This window comes from Trichechus manatus, unplaced genomic scaffold, assembly GCF_000243295.1.
Source record: "Trichechus manatus latirostris isolate Lorelei unplaced genomic scaffold, TriManLat1.0 scaffold00130, whole genome shotgun sequence".
Lineage (NCBI taxonomy): Eukaryota > Metazoa > Chordata > Mammalia > Sirenia > Trichechidae > Trichechus > Trichechus manatus.
In genome coordinates this window covers 137951-161218 of record NW_004444066.1, presented here as the reverse complement: position 1 = coordinate 161218, position 23268 = coordinate 137951, and the positions used below count along the sequence as shown (strand labels likewise).

General features: G+C 39.0%; 1 protein-coding gene across 1 annotated transcript; it reads left to right on the top strand.

Annotated features, from left to right (window-relative positions):
• Positions 1-2032: 2032 nt before the first annotated feature.
• LOC105756721 (interferon-inducible GTPase 1-like) lies at positions 2033-6051 on the top strand. Its single transcript, XM_012558004.2, is given in 2 exon segments — positions 2033-2108; positions 3756-6051. A coding segment is annotated over 1 exon segment (1260 nt). The 5' UTR covers positions 2033-2108; positions 3756-3769; the 3' UTR covers positions 5030-6051.
• Positions 6052-23268: the final 17217 nt, after the last annotated feature.

Here is a 23268-nt window from a genome sequence, read left to right as displayed (position 1 = left end):
CTGTAAACATTTACAGCCTTGGAAACCCTATGGGGCAGTTCTACTCTGTTCTACAGGGTTGCTATGAGTTGGAATCGACTCAGTGGTAGTGGGTTTGGTGTGCTTAGGGCACAGAATAGGCACAGCTTTCCCCAAAAGTGTTCAAGTGGTTTCCCTATTTACATGCCTTCATTCATCCATTCACTTCCTAAAGAGTCAATTACCGCACTGTTATCGGTATCTGTGATGGAGCAGTGAACAAAACACACATCCTGGCACCATGAGGCTCAATTATACTACAGAAGATTGTTGTAGATTGGAGTTCACCTAGAGGTGCCTCAAAAGAAAGGCCTCGCAAACTACTTCCAAAAAATCAGCCATTGAAAACCCTATGGAACAAAGTTCTACTCTGACACACATGAGATCACCATGAGTTGGAGTCCAGCCCATGACAAATGGTTTTCCTTTTTTTAGATGCATAGTATATCTTTTAGGAAGAAAATGACACACATATCCTTGTAGCACCTTATTTAAGGGGAGAATCTGTCACGCATTACAGTGCAGGTGGGATTCATCCAAAGGTGTTCAAATGAAGATGCACCAATGAAAGGGCAATTTCAGAGACGTGAGCCGGGTTAAGTAGATAAAAAAAGGATGGTGAGGCTCCCAGGGGCTAGAAAGTGTGAGAAGCCTTTAATGACCCTAAGGCTTAAGGAAAATGGGAAGAGGATGTTGTCCCTAAAGCCCCATAAGAAATGAAACACCCGACAGGAGCCTTACAGTAGATAGTACAAATTGTGATGGATGCCGTGATAGCCAGAGATGCAGCCCAAGCAGGCAGGATAACAGGAAGACAAGGCATTCACCTCTCCCTCATTCCACACTCAGATACCTACCTGCTGCTGCCTCCTAATGGCTGAATTACCCTGTTAACTGGAGGGAGAGCACCTTCTGGTGAGACAGTCCATATGTGTGTCTACTTGGGACACAGGCCAGGGCTAAGGAAGAGGAAGAGGACCTGGGAAAAGATGAATGGAGAATAGTTTCCTAACATCATTGTCTTAGTTATCTAGTTGTGCTGTAACAGAAATACCACAAATGGATGGCTTTAACAAACAGAAATTTATTCTCTTACATTCTAGGAGGCTGGAAGTCTGAATTCAGGGCACAGGCTCTTGGGGAAGGCTTTCTCTCTCTCTAACAGGTCTGGAGGAAGGTCCTTGTCATCAGTCTTCCCCTGGTTTAGGCGCTTGTCAGCTCAGGGACCCCATATCCAAAGAATGTGCTCCACTCCCCACCCTTCTTTCTTGGTGGTATGAGGTCTCCTTCCTCTCTGCTGGATTCTCTCTTTTATATCTCAAAAGAGGTTGACTCAAGATACAACCTAATCATGTAGATTGAGTCCTGTGTCATTAGCATAACTTCCTCTAATCCTGCCTCATTAACATCATAGAGGTTAGAATTTCCAACACATAGGATAATCACATCAGATCACAAAATGTTGGACAATCATACAATACTGGGAATCAGGCCTAGCCAAGTTGACCCACATTTTGGCGGGACACAATTCAATCCATGACTGTCATTCTTCATACCTTTAATCTGCTCTGCTACCATGTGAAAAATAATCTTCAAGTGGTGAAGTTACAGAGTAGGAGCTCCTTATTTGGGTTTCCCTAAAGCTCTCCACTAACAAATAATGTTTTACATAATAAGATATTTTGTGCAATTAGATTACTGTATAAAAATAAAAAGTTTAAAAGAAAATGTTGTTATTTGCCACTGAATTGGCCCTGACTCATGGTTACCCCATGCACAATGGAACAAACCAAAACACTGCTTGGTCATGTGCCATTCCCATGATCGGAGACAAATCAGACAATGTTCTGTTGTGATCCAGAGGGTTTTCACTGCTGATTTTTGGACGTAGATCACTGGTCCTTTATTCCTCGTGCATTTCAGCCTGGAAGCCCCACTGAAACCTGTTAAGCATCATAGTAGCATGCAAGCCTCTACTGACAGACTTGATGGCTGCCCATGAGGTGCATTGGCTGGGAATTGAACCCACGTCTCCCACATTGGAGGCGAGAATTCTACCACTGAACCAGCACTGCACTGATTAAGAGTAGGTAGGGCTGCACAGCTTGTTATTATAATTGCTGTAAGTTGTACAACTGTAAAAAGTTGAATTTGCAAAAGTTATGTGATAGGTATATTTACAACAGCAACAATAAAGAGGTGTTGCCGTGGCTGCTTATGTAAAAGCAAACACCTCATGGGATTTGGTTCCTTGGTTTGGAGGTTTAGGGTCATGGTTTCATGTGACATCCCAGTTAATTGGCCTAATAATGTGTTTGATGCTTCTGTTCTACCTCCTAGTTCATTGCATAATACCTGGGGTCTTAAAGGCTTGCAAGCAGCCATCCAAGGCACATCAATTGGTTTCTATTTTCCTGGACCAACAGAGAAAGAGAGTCAGGAATAAGAGGAGGAAATGGAATGTTTGGCTAATTGCCTCCATGAACAACTGTTTCCTTTGTCATGAGACCAGAACTGGATGGTGCCCAGCTACCGTTACTGAATATTTTGATCAAAGATTCCATCGAAGAATCCTGATCAAAAAGGGGGAAATACAGAACAGAATTGCAAATTTTCATGGAACCCAGATTTTCTGGAGCCATGGAGGCTGGATGAACCCCTGAAACTATTGCCCTGAGATAATCTTTAAAACTTAAATGAGAAATAGCCCCTGAAGTGGTCTCAAAACCAAAGAGTTTAGCTTAACTAGTAAAGGATGTCTGCCTTGAGCATTATGCTCTTTAAGAACTATCTGTATGGGATTAAAATGACAACAGCAACTTGAAAGATTAGATAGGAACCTTGGAGGGCAGTGAATTTATGTTAATGGGTGAGGAACAACTTAGAAAGGAAGGGGGAGAATGGCTGCACAACTCAAAGAATTTAATCAATGTCACTGAATTGTACATGTAGAAACTTGGATTTGTGTATGTTTTGCTGTGTATATTCTCAACAACAAAATGAATAGAATTTAAAAACAAAAAGAAAATAGAGGTGCTAAATAAGGGCTGGAATGTGTAGAAAGACTGCATCGAGTAAATGAGTATAAACTAGGAGTTGAAGAATGAAAAAGCTTTGTGTTATTGAAAGTGAATAATATTCCTGGAACAAAATGACTAATCAACATGAGTTCCAAAGCCAAGAAAAGTGCATATGTAAAGCAAATTAATGCCATCTAAGAAACATAACCAAATACAGTGGGTGGACTTTGTTGGCATCTTAATTAAAGTAAAACAGTAATAAATAACCTACTTGCAGTTGAGCAAATTTAAACACTGATTAGGTACTGATGACAGTGAGGAATTATTATTGATTTTTTAAGTGTGGTAATAGTATTGAAGTTACGTTAATTAAAATTAATTATTTTTTAGAGAGCTAGACTGATGTATTTACGGATGGGATTATGGGATATCTTGGTTTTACTTTAGAGGAAAAAGGTGATGAATGGGATTGGACATGATCTGATGGTTGTTGAAGCTGGCTGATGGACACACAGGGTTTACTATGTCATCCTTTTTAATTTTTGTACAAGTATAAAATTTCCGTAACAAAGAGCTTAAATAAGATAAAAACTAACCCATGTTAAGACATAACCAAGGAAAATAGTGCTGAGAATATGGTATTTTAGGTAAGAGCAAATCCTAAAGAACTTCTTCCAGTATGGTAATTTCTTTCAACTTTCCTCTTCCTTCTTTTAGATCCTTTATTCACCATGGGTGGTATTTTCTCTTCTCCTTCTCATAATGAACAACACCAAAATTTGCTTTCCAGTATGGATGAGTATTTTAAGAATTTCAAGACGGAAAACAAAATCCTCTCTGAGGAAACCATCAATTTGATCAAGTCAAACTTGGAAAAAGGTTACATTGATAATGTGAGTACTGTACTTGATAAGGCACTAAAAGAAATTGATAGTGCCCCACTGAATATTGCTGTGACAGGGGAATCTGGTACAGGAAAGTCCAGCTTCATCAATGCCCTGAGAGAAGTTCGGTGTGGAGAAGAAAATGCGGCCCCCACCGGTGTGGTAGAGACGACCAAGAAGCCAATTTCATACGAACACCCACGGTTTCCCAATGTGAAATTTTGGGACTTGCCTGGCATTGGGACCACTAATTTCCAACCACAGTATTATCTGCAGAGAGTAAAATTTGTTGAGTACGACTTCTTTATTATCGTTTCTGCTACACGCTTCAAAGATAATGAGGCACAACTTGCCACAGCCATTAAAAGTATGAAAAAAAATTTCTACTTTGTTAGAAGCAAGGTGGACATCGATTTATAGAATGAACAGCGAAATAAACCGAAGAACTTTGAAAGAGAAGAAATCCTGCAGCAGATCCGAGACAATTGCTCGCTCTGTTTTGAGAAGATTAAGATGGATGTACCACAAATCTTCTTGGTCTCCAGCAATGATGTATCTAAGTATGATTTCCCAACCCTGACAGACACCCTATTAAAAGATCTCCCTGCTCAAAAGCGCCATATTTTAATGCTTTCCCTGCCCAGTGTTACTGAGGAAGCCATTGAAATAAAGAGGAATTCTCTGAGGCAGAAGATCTGGCTGGATGCCTTGAAGGCTGGTGTGTTGGCCACTTTGCCTATGGTGGGCATCATCAATGATAATGATGTAAAGAAGCTGGAGGCAAGTTTAAAGGAATATCGAGTTCTATTTGGGGTGGATGATATTTCTCTGCAAAATTTGGCTGAGGATTTGCAAGTGCCTGTGGAGCAACTCCAGGCAATCATTGAATCTCCAACTTTGTTGGAAAAAAAGGAAGATAAATCAATACGGGAAACGCTTTTGAAATGTTTGGAGAAGTTCTGCTCAGCTAATGGAGGTCTCCTTGCTACAGGTCTTTACTTTAGAAAAAACTTCTATTTGCAATATCATTTCCTTGATATAGTGACCAATGATGCTAAAATTCTGCTTAAAAAGACATTTTCAGAAAAGAAGCTGATGTCTCATTAGAATAATACCATCTGAAAGTTGAATTTCAATTCATGAAGAAAAAATTTTGCAATGTAGATCCCTAAACAATGTACTGGGCGTGTTGATGAGCCAAGCCTTCAATTCATCCTTAATTATTGCATGTCCGTGTTAGCTGAGCCCTGGGTAGACCACAGATAAATACCATTCATCCACTTTTAATAAACTGCCGCGTCTGATTATTCTCTTTTTATAAAATGACTAATCAACTTCTAAGAATCCTACTGAGTCAGATTCTTTCCTGGGATAATAAAGGAAAAATCTGTAATTCTGTGCTGAGAGGTGAAGCATTGTTCCCATCTGCTTGAGTAAGGGTTGAACCTAGTGACTAGCTTCTAACAATAGAGAGTGGAAAGGAAAAATTTTGACTTTATTCACCAGTGACCAAGTTTAAAATAAACGGTAATAGGCCATATTAATCTCGTGTGTCCCCTGATATGATGTGATGGAAAGTGCGCACCACTCCTGTGGTATCCTTCCTCAAAATTCATAATTTCTTCCGATCATGAGAAAACAAACCAAGAATTCTATAAAATACATGACCAGTACTCTCGGAAATTGTCAAATTCATGGGGGGGGGTGTGTGGAAAAAAGACACAGAAACTTTACAAACCCAATCAGATGAAAGAGACATGATAACTAAAATGCAATTTGGTTTCCAAGATTGGATCCTGACACAGACAAAAAACAGTGGAAAAACAGATGAAATCCACAGTTATCTTTCAACTCCCTCCACCCTGTGAATCAGCAGAGATGTAGAGACAGGTGGGGAAAGAAGGGGACACTTGCCCCTTGGGCACAAGTCCAAAGGGGTGCCAGACGAATTGCAGAATGACATTCCAATGCACCACAAATATGAAGGACACCTGACTGAGGTTGCTGGACAAGAGGGAGAAAGGCATTTCTGCTGACGGGTGGCCAGTATCAACGTCTATGCGTCTTGAAACTGGGGGGGGTGCGGGTGAAGGGGGCAACTTAGAGATTGCCCCTGGGCACTTGTTACCCTCACTATGCCCCTGTGGATCAGCTGTTATTCTCCAATACAACTCATAGAGAATATTTGTAAAATGCCTTGTCTTTGGAAAAGATCTGTTGTCAGGGATCTGGTTGTCATATTCTATTTGGGGCTTCTCAGGCCCAAATGCTACGTTATAACACCATTGTTTTATATGTACTTCCTTTGTGTTTTCACTGAGTCTTGCATAGTCTTGGATTTTTATTTTTATTTTCCTGCACTGAATTTCCCTTTCCTGCTTCATATACTATGTACCCCCAGTTCTCACTTATCGACATTGTTATGTTCCAAAGACCAGGTCATTATTTGAAGATCGGCATTATGCGAAAATGGAGGCTGTTTCCATCATTACAAAACTACCAGATTATATCATTACATAACTGCCAAACCACTGAGAATCGTGGCCCAGCCAAGCTGACGCATAACTTTAACCATCACAGCCAGCATTACTCTTGCCTCGCACCTCAGTGTTCGTTACTGCCAGACGTACGTCATTAATGTGCAAAATAGCTGGATAGTAGATTTTTTTTTACTATTGTCATAAATGCGAAATGTTGGATAATGAGATAGTCAATAAGTAAGGAGTAGGTGTATAGTGGAGCCCTGGTGGTGCAGTGGTTAAGAGCTTGGTTGCTAACCAAAAGGTCAACAGTTCAAATCCACCAGCTGCTGCTTGGAAACCCTATGGGGCAGTTCTACTCTGTCCTATAGGGTCACTATGAGCTGGAATTGACTTGACAGTGACGGGTTTGCTTTTTTGTTTAGGTATATATTACCATCTGTAAAAGCAATGGAAAGTCAATCTTCAACTTTCTACTGTTCATGGAGCAGCAAAACCTCTTAATAAAGCAACATGGATCTATAGAATGTTTTCCTATAAATTTCAAAAGTTTGAATCATGCAGACTCTGGGTAGGAAATCATATTAAAAATGAGAACTCTGATGGTTCGTTATTGGGAAATGATAACAGAACAGGCAGAATCTGTAGGAAATCCTGTTGATTTTTTTCTTTTCTTTTTTTAGCTTTTCTATCCCTTTTTGTTATTCAGCCACAATTAGATATCCTGTACCAGTTGCTGTTCAGTTAACTCTGACTCAGCAACCCTATATGTATAAAAGCAACCCTATATCCTTTTTGTAATGTTGGGTTAGAGCATTATAAATTAGTTGCCATTGAGGTGACTCCAACTCACGGCAACTCCATGTGTATCAGAGTAGAACTGTGTTCCATAGGGTTTTCAATGGCTAATTTTTCAGAAGTAGATCGTCAGGCCGTTCTCCCAAGGCACCTCTGGTGGACACGAATCTTCAGCTCTTAAGTTATCAGCTGAGTGCATTAACTGTGTGCACCACCCAAGGACTCCCAGAGGATTATATACCATGTATATATATATTGCCTTTGAGTTGAATCTGACTCATGGCAATTCCATGTGTTTCAGAGTAGGACTACCCTCCATAGGACTTTCATGGCTATGACCTTTTGGAAGCAGATTGCCAGGCCTTTATTCCAAGGCTTCTACGGGTGGGTTCAAACCACCAACCTTAAGTTTAGTATCCCAGCGTGTAGTCATTTGGTCTACCCAGCGACTCCTTAGAGCATTATACCAATATCTAAATCATAAATGTGTAATGATACAAAGCTGAAATTTTATATAGTTAAGTGCTGTCTTGTGCGGATTGTTATTTTGAAATTAAATAAAGAAATACTCAGGTGTGTCATGCATCGTTTTATTTATTGCAAGGTAGTCATGTGGCAAGGCATGCAGGTAACACCTCTAGGCATTCATTTATCACTAGAGAATCAGAATTAACAATTACAATGTTAGTTCAATGATTAGAGGCCGAATCTTTAGACTTCAGGCTTTTACCTTTACCGAGTGGTCTCGGGAGGAGACTTGACCACCTTGTAGCTAGGGTCTGAGGTCGCTTGCGGTGGGCAGTATTACAGCAGGCTGTCAGTCTTCAGAGAGGGCGAGAGTCAGGGAGTTGTTTTCCTGCTGTCTTTCCTCAGCAAGTGAGCAGAAAGTGACAGTTTATATACACTTTTTTCACCTTCACTTCACAAAATAGAAGTTAGATGCTGTCATGTCTAACCAGGATTAGTATGTTTTATTGTCAATTTAGGGAATTGTTGTATGACATATTTATGTCCCAGGGAAAATTTATAGAGATTCAGTTTATTAGAAATTAAGGGGGTTATCATATGACATATTTATGTCCCTGTTTACTACATACTTCACATACTTCTATTATCTATTTCCAAGATTAGAACCACTTTCTAATGACTTATACTTTCTAATGACTGAAAAGTTTCTAATGACTTAAAGTTAGTGGTTAAAGAGCATCATAGAAGTATACATGTTTCTATTTCTAAGTTCAGGAACACTATTTCTAACGTCACATTATAAGTGACTTGTACATAGGTGGCACAGTGGTTAAGAGCTACAGCTGCTACCAAAATGTCGGCAGTTCGAATCTGCCAGCCGCCCCTTGTAAACCCTGTGGGGCAGTTCTACTCTGTCCTATAGGGTTGCTATGAGTCTGAATTGACTTGATGGCAACAGGTATACATAGGTGTTTTAAAATATTATAAAGCTAGATATATACCCTAGAAATTGAATACTAAAGACACAATCAGACATATGCACACCTATCTTCACTGCAGCACTATTCACAATAGCAAAAAATGGAAACAGCCTAAGTGCCTGTCAACAGATGAATCGATAAACTAAATGTGGTACATACATACAATGAAATACTTTGCAGCCGTAAAGATTAATGGTGAGTCTTCAAAATACGTTATAATGTGGATGAAACTGGAGGACATTATCCTGAGTGAAATAAGTTAATCACAAAAGGACAAACACTGTGATTTCACTATTATAAAAAGACAAGAATAAGTATACACACTGAAATCAATGTTCGCTGGTGGTTACCAGGGATAGGTGGGGGGAGGGGGAAGATGACTCTCTAGATAGTAGATCTTTGTTATTTTGGGGAATGGGAAATATAACACCAAATATAAGTGAAGTGTGCACAGCTTTACCAAAGTGAATGATGTCACTAAGAAGTAGGCAAGAGAAAAGGGATGTTTATGGTAAATGCTAGGACATATACAATTGTGCAACAACTAAATAATAAGAGTGTGGACACGTGTATGTACGTATGCATACAAGTGTATAAGTATGTATGTGTGTGTATATAGGTGGACATATATAGAAGTATCTATGCACATAGCTCTGGTGGCAGAGTGGTTAAGCACTTGGCTGCTAACCCAAAGGTCGGCGGTTCAAACTCACCAGCTGCTCTGTGAGAGAAAGATGTGGCAGTTTGCTTCCGTGAAGACTTACAGCCTTGGAAATCCAATGGGGCAGTTCTACTCTGCCCTACAGGGTAGCTATGAGTTAGAATCAACTCAGTGGCAGCTGGTTTTACAAGCAGATATATATATATATATATGCGTATACATATTTACGTATATATATACGTAAGTGTACGCATCCATATATATTCATATGTATAATGAAGCACATAGAGGGCTCAAACACTGATACTTACTAGACTTAACCAAACAGCTGGCCGGGTCCTTCTTAAGACAGACTAGGAAGAAGGACCCGGCAGTCTACTTCTGAAAAGAATTAGCCAGTGAAAACCTTATGAATAGCAGCAGAACACTGATATAGTGCCAGAAGATGAACCCCTCAGGTTGGAAGGCACTCAAAAGACGACTAGGGAAGAGCTGCCTCCTCAAAGTAGAGTGAACCTTACTTAATAAGGTGGATGGAGTTATGCTTTCGGGACCTTCATTTGCTGATGTGGCGTGAGTCAAAACGAGAAGAAACAGCTGCAAATATCCATTAATAATTGGAACACGGAATGTAAGAAGTATGAACCTAGGAAAACTGGAAATCATCAAAAATGAAATGGAACACATAAACATCGATATCTTAGGCGTTAGTGTGCTGAAATGGACTGGTATTGGCCATTTTGAATCAAACAATCATATGATCTACTATGCTGAGAATGACAGCTTGAAGAGGAATGGCATTGCATTCATCATCAAAAAGAACATTTCAAGATCTATCCTGAAGTACAACAGTGTCAGTGATAGGATAATATCCATACGCCTACAAGGAAGGCCAGTTAATATGACTATTATTCAGATTTATGCACCAACCGCTAAGGCCAAAGATGAAGAAATTGAATATTTTTATCAGCTTCTGCAGTCTGAAATTGATTGAACATGCAATCAGGATGCATTGATAATTACTAGTGATTGGAATGCGGAAGTTGGAAACAAAGAAGAAGGATCGGTAGTTGGAAAATATGGCCTTAGTGACAGAAACAATGCTGGAGATCGCATGATAGAATTTTGCAAGACCAATGACTTCTTCATTGCAAACACCTTTTTTCACCAACATAAATGGCAACTATACACATGGACCTCACCAGATGGAATACACAAGAATCAGATCAACTACACCTGTGGAAAGAGACAATGGAAACCTCGATATCATCAGTCAGAACAAGGCCAGGGTCCGACTGTGAAACAGACCATCTATTGTTCATATGCAAGTTCACACTGAAACTGAAGAAAATTAGAACAAGTCCACAAGAGCCAAAGTATGACCTTGAGTATATCCCACCTGAATTTAGAGACCATCTCAAGAATAGATTTGATGCATTGAACACTAATGACCGAATACCAGATGAGTTGTGGAATGACATCAAGGACATCATACATGAAGCAAGCAAGAGGCCATTAAAAAGACAGGAAGAACAAAAAGACCAAAATGGGTGTCAGAAGAGTCGCTGAAACTTGCTCTTGAACATCGAATAGCTAAAGCAAAAGTTAGAAGTGATGAAGTAAAAGAACTGAACAGAAGATTTCAAAGGGGGGAGGCTGGAGAAGACAAAGTAAAGTATTATAATGACATGTGCAAAGAGCTGGAGAGAGAAAACTGAAAGGGAAGAGAACATGCTCAGCATTCTCAAGCTGAAAGAACTGAAGAAAAAAATCAAGCTTCGAGTTGTAATAGTGAAGAATTCTATAGGGAAAATATTAAATGATGCAGGAAGCATCAAAAGAAGATGGAAGGAGTACAAGAGTCATTATACCAAAAAGAATTGGTCAACATTCAGCCATTCAAGGGGTAGCATATGATCAGGAACCAACGGTACTGAAGGAAGAAATCCAAACTGCACTGAAGGTACTGATGAAAAACAAGGCTCCAGGAATTGACGGAATATCAACTGAGATGTTTCAACAAACGGATGCAATGCTGGAAGCGCTCACTTGTTTATGTCAAGAAATTTGGAAGACAACTACCTGCCCAACCAACAGGAAGAGATCCATATTTATGCCTATTCCCAAGAAAGGTGATCCAAATGAATGTGAAAATTATTGAATAATATCGTTAATATCACCTGCAAGTAAAATTTTGCTGAAGATCATTCAAAAGTGGCTGCAGCAGTGTACCCACAGGGAACTGCCAGAAATTCAGGCTAGATTCAGAAGAGGACGTGGAACCAGAGATATCATTGCTGGTGTCAGATGGATCCTGGCTGAAAGCAGAGACTACCAGAAAGATATTTACCTGTGTTTTATTGACTATGCAAAGGCATTTGACTGTGTGGATCATAACAAATTATGGATAACATTGTGAAGAATTGGAATTTCAAAACACTTAATTGTGCTCATGAGGAACCTGTACATAGATCAAGAGGGAGTTGTTCGGACAGAGCAAGGGGATACTTCATGGTTTAGTCAGAAAAGATGTTCGTCAGGAGTGTATCCTTTCACCATACCTATTCAATCTGTATACTGAGCAAATAATACGAGAAGGTGGACTATATGAAGAACAGGGCATCAGGATTGGAGGAAGACTCATTAACAACCTGAGTTATGCAGATAACACAACCTTGCTTGCTGAAAGTGAAGAGGACTTTAAGCACTTACTAATGAAGATCAAAGACCACAGCCTTCAGTATGGATTACACCTCAACGTAAAGAAAACAAAAATCCTCACAACTGGGCCAATAAGCAACATCATGATAAACAGAGAAAAGATTGAAGTTGGCAAGAATTTCATTTTACTTGGCTCTACAATCAACACCCATGGAAGCAGCAGTCAGGAAATCAAAAGATGCTCTGCACTGGGCAAGTCTGCTGCAAGAGACCTATTTAAAGTGTTGGAAAGCAGAGATGTCACCTTGAGGACTAAGGTGCGCCTGACCCAAGCCACGGTATTTTCAATCACATTATATGCATGCGAAAGCTGGTAAATGAATAAGGAAGACCGAAGGAGAATTGACGCCTTTGAATTGTGGTGTTGGTGAAGAATACTGAATATACCATGAACTGCTAGAAGAACGAACAGGTCTATCTTGGAAGAAGTACAACCAGAATGCTTCTTAGAAGCAAGGATGGTGAGACTGCGTCTTACATAGTTTGGACATGTTGTCAGGAGGGATCAGTCCCTGGAGAAGGACATCATACTTGGTAAAGTAGAGGGTCAGCGAAAAAGAGGAAGACCCTCAACTAGATAGATTGACACAGTGTCTGCAACAATGGGCTCAAGCATAACAACAATTGTGAGGATGGCACAGGACCGGGAAGTGGTTCGTTCTGTTGTACATAGGATCGCTATGAGTCAGAACTGACTTGACGGCACCTAACAACAAGAACATAACAGCTGACAAGATTGGTTTATGGGTTCTGAAGACATAGGACCATAGTCTCATGGTACAACTAGGTCAATTGGCATAATATAATATGTAAAGTTTATGTTCCGTATCCTAGTTTGGTGAGTAGTGTCTGGGGTCTTAAAAGCTTGTGAACGGCCATCTAAGACTTACTGGGCCAGTTGAGACTGGAGGACTCCCCAAGATTATCACCCTGAGATACTTTTTAAACTTTGAATCAAAACTATTCCATGAGGTCATTTTTAGCTAAATAGCAGATTAGCTCATAAAATAAACAATATCACCCATGAGTACTGTGCTCCTTTAAAAAAGTGTTTATTATGAGATGAAATGGTTAATCTTTACTCTAAAGCAAAGACAAGAAAGCAAGGGGACAGGGAAAATGATTACTGGAAACAGAACTACCAGAATGGAAATAATAAGAAAGTTGACACAGTGTGTAAAATGTAAGCAATGTCACTGAACAAATTGTGTAGAAATTGTTAAATGGGATCCTAATTTGCTGTGTAAACGTTCATCAAAAATGCAATAAAATATTATTTTAAAATATATTATAAAAAGCATTATAGAAGCATACATAATAATGACTTATACATAGATGATTTGAGAGCATCAGAAAAGCATACATAACAAGTGTGTGCCTCAAGTACTGAACTGTATACAGTATGAAGATAAACCTTAATAATGAACATCTTAGGAATGCCTAGAGAAACAGAACCAGTGGTATATATGTGTATATATATGTTATACATAGAGAGAAAGAGAAAGAGAGAGGCAGACATTTACTTCAAGGGATTGGCTCACATGGTTGTGGGGGCTGATAAATCCAAAATCTGTAGGCCAGGCAACAGGCTGGAGACTCTTGCGGACTCGTGGGATTATTGGGGGACTGGCAAGTCTGAAACCAAAGGTCAGGCATCATGGTGGAGAGTTCCGCAGGCTCACATCCCAAGATCCTCAGGCCGGGCAATAGGAAGAGTGCAAAGTCAAGAGAGAGAGTGAGTTCTGCCAAAATACCTATTTCTAGTCTGGAGGCAGACCACACCCTAAGGAGCTCCCCTTTTAACTGATTGATTATATTACATTAGATTACATTGTGGAAGGTGATTAAATTATACTGCATTACATTACTTTATGCAACAGCAAATAGTCTGCTGTTTGGCCAAACCACTGGGAACCATAGCCTGTTGTTGTTGTTAGCTGCTGTTGGTTCTGACTCGTAGCAACTCTATGTACCACAGAATGAAACACTGCCCCGTCCTGCACCATCCTCACAATCGCTGCTATATTTGAGCCCATTGTTGCAGTCACTGTGTCAATCCATCTTGTTGAGGGTCTTCCTCTTTTTCACTGACCTTCTACTTTACCAAGTATGATGTCCTTCTCCAGTGACTGGCCCCTCCCTATAACGTGTCCAAAGCACGTTAAGACACAGCCTGGCTATCCTCCTTTCTAAGGAGCATTATGGCTGTACTTCTTCCAGGACAGATTTATTCATTCTTCTGGCAGTCCATGGTATATTCAGTATTCTTAGCCAATATCATAATCTGAATGCACCAATTCTTCTACTGTCTTTCTTATTCGTTGTCCAGCTTTTGCATGCATATGAGGCAATTGGAAATACCATGGTTTGGGTCAGGTAACCTTAGTCCTGAAAGCGACATCTTCCCTTTTTAACACTTTAAAGAGGTTTTTTGAAGCAGGTTTTTCCCAGTGCAAAGCGTCTTTCGATTTCCTGACTGCTGCTTCCATGGGTGTTGATTGTAGAGCCAAGTAAAATGAAATCCTTGACAACTTCAATATTTTCTCCACTTATCATGATGTTGCTTATAGGTCCAGTTGTGAGGATTTTTGTTTTCTTTATGTTGAGGCGTAATCTATACTGAAGACTATAGTTTGGTCTTCATCGATAAGCGCTTCGAATCTTCTTCACTTTCAGCGAGGAAGGTTGTGTCAACTGCATATCTTCCTCCAATCTTGATGCCACATTCTTCTTCATATAGCCCAGCTTCTCAGAATATTTGTTTAGCATATAGATTGAGTAAGTAATTGAAAGAATACAACCCGGCCACACACTTTTTTTACTTTTAAACCATGCAGTATCCCCCTGTTCTGTTTGAAGTACTGCTCTTGATGCATGTACAGGTTCTGCATGAGCACAATTAAATGTTTGGAATTCCCGTTCTTCACAGTGTTATCCATAATTTGTTATGATCCACATAGCTGAATGCATTTTTGTAGTCGATAAAACACGGGAAAACATCTTTGTTCTATTTTCTGCTTTTGGGCAAGATCCATCTGACATCAGCAATGATATCCATCATTCCATATCCTCTTCTGAATATGACTTGAAACTTCTGGCAGTTCCCTGTCAATGTATGGCTGCAACCATATTTGAATTATCTTCTGCAAAATTTTGCTAGTATTTAATATTATTGTTGGATAATTTCTGCATTCTGTTTGATTGCCTTTCTTTGGGATGAGCACAAATATGGATCTCTTCCAGTTGTTTGGCCAGGTAGCTATCTTCCAAATTTCTTGGCATAGATGAGTGAGCACATCTAGCATTGCATCTGTTTGTTGAAGCATCTCCATTGGTATTCCATCAATTTCTGGAGCCTTGTTTTTCGCCAATGTCTTCAGCACAGCTTGCACTTCTTCCTTCAGAACGAGGGTATTTTATTATATGCTACCTTGTAAAACGGTTGAACACCAACCAATTGTTTTCAGTACAGTGACTCTGTGTATCCCTTCCATGTCCTTATGATGCTTTCTTCATCATTCCATTTTTGTCCATAGAATCCTTCAATATTGCAACTCAAGGCTTGAATTGTGTCTTCAATTCTTTCAGTTTGAGAAATGCTGAACATGTCCTTCCCTTTTGGTTTTCTACCTCCAGGTCTTTGCCCATTTCTTTATAATACTTTATCTTTGTCTTCTAAAGGCATCCTTTGAAATTTTCTGTTCAGCTTTTTTGCTTCATCTTATCTTCTGTTTGCTTTAGCTACTCTGCACTCAAAGCAAGTTTTATAGTTTCTTCCGGCATCCATTTTGGTTTTTCTTTCTTTCATGTCTTTTTCATGACCTTTTACTTTCTTCATATATAATGTCTTTGATGTCATACCACAACTCCTCTGGTTTTCTGCCATTAGTGTTCAGTGTATAGAATCTGTTCTTGAGATGGTCTTTAAATTCAGGCAGGATATATTCAAAGTCGTACTTTGTCTCTCTTGGACTTGCTTTGCTCTTCTTCAGTTTCAGCTTGAACTTGCCTATGAGCAATTGATGGTATGTTCCACAGTTGGCCCCTGGTTTTGTCTTAACTGATATTATTGAGCTTCTTCATTGTCTCTTTCCACAGATGTAATCAATTTGATTCCCATGTAAACCATCTGGAGAGGTCCATGTGTATAGTTGTTGTTTGTATTGTTGAAAAAAAAGTATTTCTGATGAATAACTCATTGGTCTTGCAGAATTCTATCATGAGATCTCTGGCATCATTCTTATCACCAGGATCAAATTTTCCAACTACTAATTCTTCATTTTTCTTTCCAACTTTCGTCTTCCAATCACCAGTAATTATTGGGGCATCTTGATTGCATGTTTGAACAGGTTCAGGCTGCAGCAGTTCATAAAAATGTTCAGTTTCTTATTCTTTGGCCTTTGTGGTTGGTGTGTAAATTTCAATAATAGTCATATTAACTGGTTTTCCTTGTAGACGTATGGATATTAACCTATCACAGATAGCATTGTACTTCAGGATAGATCTTGAAATGTTATTTTTGATGATGAATATAATGCCATTACTCTTCAACTTGTCATTCCTGACATAGTAGACCATATAATTGTCAGATTCAAAATGGCCAATAACAGTCCATCTCAGCTCACTAATACCTAGGATATCAATTTTCAAGCTTTCCATTTCATTTTTGACAATGTATACATGCAGCAATTATAACATGGTGATTACCAGTGAGTCAGCTGTGCCATCATTGCCATTGTCTACTGTATTGTCTATTATCTACTGAATTTTGTACCTCATTGATTGTGCTCCTGGGATACCACTGACTGCTCCTTCACCCTCCAGCCAATCACAACGTCACCATATACAGCCCATTATCACAATCCACTCCTGAATAATTACAGTGTCATGGTTTTAAAATGAATAATCATCCAAGAAGCCATCTAGAACATTGAGATCATGATAGCAAGGGTTAGCTTCCCAGAACAGTCTTCTACTGTAGGAGATAAAGAGATTCACATCAGACTCCACCAGGACCAAAACTGCTCAGATTCTGACCACTCTACAACTATCACCTATAACTGGATAATGCAGAGAAAGGAAAACAATTTTTTATTAACAGTCATTTTGGAACAGAGAAGCCAAAAGATACCCATGTATTTAAGCCTCTTGTTGTTATCTGGAGGCTCATTTGGAGCAGAAATTCTGAGATCAGTACACCTCATCTTATTACTTTATCTGAAACATAGCTTTTCCAACAAATGATGTCTTTACTTTCAGCTGCCTTTCTAAAACAGACACTGATACTGTGCCCATTTTTCATGTACTAGAAGTGGGAGGGAGGTGAAAACTCTACATTCACTTTGCTTTTCTCAGCTCTTTCCAGAACATTTGCTTCCAGCCTTATACAAAAACTCTCTTTTTGCATCAGATTATACAACTTTGCTCTATATCCTGTATTGCACTTTGTCAGTGATCTAACAACCTTCTAGTTGTGATGTCATGTTACCTGGTGACTTTTGTCACCTAGCCCAGTAGCCCAGCATCACTCAAGACAAACTAAATGCCACTGTTGGAAAGAAGGATAGTTTAGCACTTAGTAGCTTAGCTCTAGAGTCAAACCGGCTTGTCTTCAAATCCTGGTTTTTCTCTTTCCCATCTATATGACTTTGGGTAAATTCTTTCATGACCTCAAATCTCAGTTTCTTCATTTGTGAACCAGGGATACTAATTTTATGGCTGTTATGAAGACTAGAATGAGTCCTGGTGGCTTAATGATTAAGTGGTTGGCTGCTAACTGAAAGGTTTGCAGTCCAAACCACCACAGTAGCTCTGTGTGAGAAAGACCCGGTGATCTGCTCCAATATAGATTACAGCCTAGAAAACCCTATGGGGTAGTTCTACTTTGTCACATACAGTTGCTATGAGTTGGAATCGACTCAACAGCAGTGAGTTTGGTTTTCAGGCTATCGGTACTGCTGAAATCTTATTTAATTTCCTATCATTCTCCTCAACTTCAATGATCTTTGTCCCAAATGACTTTGAAGCAACCCACTTGCGTGGTCACCCTACAAATATTGGACTCCCTCCAAATGGAGTCATTTTTTAGCACATCTTCCTAACTTCCCATGTCTCACAATAACGTACTCTCACATACATCCAGTTCTAAGATACAGTTTATCCCTCATTCAGCAGATGGTCTTATCTGCTGCTTCATGAAGACAATAGAGGTCTTCTGGTATGAAAGCCATCAACTTTCTGATTTCTAACATGTAAAATATCTGTTTCAAATCCATAATTTTATTTTGTCCAACGGCCTTAAAATTATTCAGAGGTAATCACTGCATCTCATCCCATATTCTTATGGAACTTATATGATGTACAAATCCACTTTTTTCTTGAATCATCAATTCCCCAATAGAACATTTCCATTGATGTTATGGTAATTTTCAACACCCTCCCGTTTTGAAACTGGCCCTTTTTTAAGCGCTTCTCTCCCTTTAGCTACTTTCTTACCACTTATCTGTTCTCAGAGCTAATTTCTTTTAAAAGTGGTCTAGAATGCCTTTCTACAACATTAATGTCTATTTACTAGCCATCTCTTTGTACTCCCATGCTCCATCCTGTGCCAATTTCACAGAAATCTTTCTTTCTATGTCACTTATGACATTCTATTTTCAAAATTTAATATATAGACACCAACCCTTAAATTAGTGCAACCCTGGGAAGAATTTTTCAGTGTGAATACTTCTTCCTTTCATTATCACTTTATTCTATCCGACCATTGTTTTCTCTTCCTTTATCCTCTCTGACCATTTCTTTTCAGCTACCCCATGAATTATTTTTTCTTCATCTGTTCCCAAAAGGTTAGCATTTTCTAGGATCTGATTTTCAACGCTCTTCTCTTCTCAATGTATACTCTTCCTAGGGAATCTCATCCCAAATATTTATTGTTTTGGCTACTGCCTCTCTGCCAGTGTTCACCAACAGAAGGCAGAGCAGGCTCACAAAATATGAACAATGGGGTTTTTTTTTTTTGTTATATAGGTGTGTGTGTGTGTGTCCAAGAATATTCTTTGAAAGAAATAGTGTCAATGACCAATATGCATTTGGTTCCCAGTTTCTCTAATATTGGGGAGAGAATTCTCCTTATTTATAAGACATTACAAGAAAAACTCAGGCTTTATTGACTCTATAAATCTGTTTTCTCTATTAGAAAAGAATATAAATGAGGTATATTACTGATCTGTATTGAAACCCCACAACTTGAGGAAGGGAAAACTGCAGGCAGAAGATACGTACTTAAACTAGGAGAAATAAATGTTAGGGCTGTGAGGAGATCTCTAAGAAGATTGTTACTACAGAGTGCATTGGATTTTCTCTGCTTATATACCGCCATCTCTGCTTTTCTCCCTACTCTATTCTGACCTGAGCCCAGGGAGTCTCCGCTCTAGACCCCTTTGCTTGACGTTGGCCAATGGGCAGCAGTAGTGGTAAATTAGGGAGTGGAAATAGAAAGAGGCCAAGGGGTCGATTACTTGGCTCCCTCCTTTCAAGGCCTCCCTTACTCCCCTTTCCCTTTCTGGCCTTGGACAGTGATAGCTTTCCAGTGTTTCCAGCCTCAGGATGCTTTGCCATCACTTTCTGGTATCCCTCAGCCCAGCTGTGTCAGCCACCGTCAGCTAAATTATGCTGCAGCTAACTACCTCTTCCAACCCTCCCAACAACATACACAGACACAATTCCAGTGACTTTCAATAGAGTTTATTTCTTATTCTTATTACATGCCATAAAGTGTCAGGTCCAGGATTTAGGCTGGAGAATATCTAGGATATTGTCTTGTGGGGAGGGTAAAAGAGAAAATGGAAGACCACATGACAATTCTTAAAGTGTCTTCTTGAAAGCCACACATATCACTTTTCATTACATTCCATTAGCTGAAAGAAGCCACATGGTCAGGTCTGAAATGAATGGTGCACAAAGTATAATTTTCCCTCAAGGAGGGGCTCAGGCAGACTCAGTTATCCCCACCTCTTGGTATTCACCCCTTGTGAAATTTCCTTGAGTATTTGGTTGGTTTACTGAAGCATGGATTAAGTGGTGGCCTACACTAAACCAAGTTGAAGTGCCAGATCTGCCTTGGTACACTGTAGAAGAAGGTATCCAAATACTTAGGGAAATTGGCATGTTAGAGTGGATTTATCAGGTTGGACCCACAGACCAACCCATGTAGTGCCCAGAGGACATACCTTTGGCCATAATGGTGAGGAACAAATTTGTGAAGGAAGCCTAAGCATCCTTGAAGACTGCTGGGATTGTTATTTATGTAAGTCAGATTTGATAGTGAGAACTGCCCTAATTGAATTAAGACACCTAACTACAATGGGGCTGATTGGACCCTGAAGTGGAAGGGCCAAGTGGCAGCACTCAATCAACAAAGGCAAAGTGGGCATGGTTACCATGATGTGCAGCAGAGTCAATGCAGTGATCAGAATAGTCTGACTCGTATGGACTTAAGGCATTGGATACTTAGTCATGGTGTCCCTAGGAGTGAAATAGATGGAAAATCTATTAAATATTTACTTGATCTGTACAAGTGGAAGAATTCTAGGTCAAGTGAAGGACAGTCTAACTCAAATTGCCAGAATAGTCATGACCTTTCAATCAATTCCTAGACTTGACCAGTTTACAGACACACAACCCTTTGAAAGAAGAAAAATATCTATCCAAGATGCTCACTGAACCCCACATAAGGTAGATCCCAAAAGAAAGTTACCAAGACGTATTATAACCAAACTTACCAAAACCAAAGATAAAGAGAGAATTTTAAGAACGGCTAGGGATAAAAGAAAAGTGATCTACAAAGGAGAGTCGATTAGAATAAGCTCGGACTACTCAGCAGAAATCATGGAGTCAAGAAGGTAATGGGATGACATATATATCAAGCCTTGAAGGACAACAACTGCCAGTCAAGAATTATATATCCAGCAAAACTGTTTCTCAAATATGATGGCAAAATTAGGGCATTTCCAGATAAACAGAAGTTTACGGAATTTGCAAAAACCAAACCAAAATTACAAGAAATACTAAAGGGAGTCCTCCGATTAGAAAATCAATAACATCAGATAACAACACTAGGCTAGAATACAGGACAGAGCAACCAGATATTGACTCAGATAGGGAAGTCAAAAATACATCAAAGCTAAAACATCGAAAATACGGAAACAGAGATATCAATATGTAAAAAAGGACAACATTAAAACAAAAAAGAGGGACTTAAAAAATGGAGACATTGATTTTTCATATGGAGGGGTAGTCAAGGTGATATAAAGAAATAAAAGACCAGTATAAACTTAGAAATATAGGGGTAAATATTAAGGTAACCACAAATGAAACTAACAATCCTAAAAATCAAAATAAAAACTTAGAGAAATATAAAGATTCAGCAAACACAAAATCAACAACAATGAAAAAAACACATAAAGAAAAAAGACTCAACACAGAAAATTAAGGGGAACAAAGAAACTGTGAACAACACACAAAAAGAGACATCAGGATGACAGCACTAAACTCATACCTATCAATAATTACGCTGAATGTAAATGGATTTAATGCACCAATAATAAAGAGACAGAGAGTGGCAGATTGGATAAAAAAGCATGGTCTATATGCTGCCTACAAGAGACTCACCTTAGACTTAAAGACACAAATAGGCTAAAACTCAAAAGGTGGAAAAAATATATCAAGCAAACAACACTCAAAAAAGAGCGGGAGTGGCAATATTAATCTCTGACAAAATAGACTTTAAAGTAAAATCCACCACAAAGGGTAAGAAAAGGCACTATATAATGATTAAAGGGTCAATACACCAGGAGAACATAACTGTAATAAATATTTATGCACCCAATGACAGGGCTCCAAAATACATAAAACAAACTCTAACAGCACTGAAAAGAGAGATAGACAGCTCCACAGAAGTAGTAGGAGACTTCAATATGCCACTTTCAGTGAAGGAGAGAACACTCAGAAAGAAGCTCAACAAAGACACGGAAGAGCTAAATGTTACAATCAACCAACTTGATCTCATAGACATATACCAAACACTGCACCCAACAGCAGCCAAGTATACTTTCTTTTCCAACGCACATGGAACATTCTCCAGAATAGACCACATATTAGGCCATAAAGCAAGCCTTAACAAAATCCAAAGCATCGAAATATTACAAAGCATCTTTTCTGACCATAACGCCATAAAAGTGGAAATCAACAACACAAAAAGCAAGGAAAAAAATCAAACACATGGAAACTGAACAACACCTTGCTCAAAAACTAGTGGGTTATAGAAGAAATTAAGGATGGAATAAAGAAATCCATAGAATCAAATGAGAATGAAAACACTTCCTACCAGAACCTTTGGGACACAGCAAAAGCAGTGCTCAGAGGTCAGCTTATAGCAATAAATGCACACATCCAGAAAGAAGAAAGGGCCATAATCAAAACTTTAACCCTACAATTGGAACAAGTAGAAAGAGAGCAGCAAAAGAAGCCCACAGGCACCAGAAGGAAGGAAATAATAAGAATTAGAGCAGAATTAGATGAAATAGAGAATAGAAAAACAATTGTAAGAGTTAACAAGTCCAAAAGCTGGTTCTTTGAAAAGATCAACAAAATCGATAAACCATTGGCCAAACTGACAAAACAAAAACAGGAGAGGAAGCAGATAACCCATATAAGAAATAAGATGGGTGATATCACAACAGACCCAACTGAAATTAAAAGAAGCATAACAGATTACTATGAATAACTGTACTCTGACAAATTCAAATATCTAGTGGAAATGGACAAATTTCTAGAAACTCACTACCTACCTAAATTAACACAAACATAGGTAGAACAACTAAATAAATCCATAACAAAAGAAGAGATTAAAAAGGTTATTAAAAAACTGCCAACAAAAAAAAAGCACTGGCCCGGATGGCTTCACTGGAGAATTTTACCACACTTTCAGAGACAAGATAACACCACTACTACTAAAGGCATTTCAGAACATAAAAAAGGATGGAATACTCCCAAACTCATTCTATGAAGCCAGCATAACCCTGATACCAAAACCAGGTAAAGACACCACAAAAAGAAAATTACAGACCAATATCCCTCATGAACATTGATGCAAAAATCCTCAACAAAATTCTAGCCAATAGAATTCAGCAACATACCAAAAAAATAATTCACCATGACCAAGAGGGATTTATACCACGT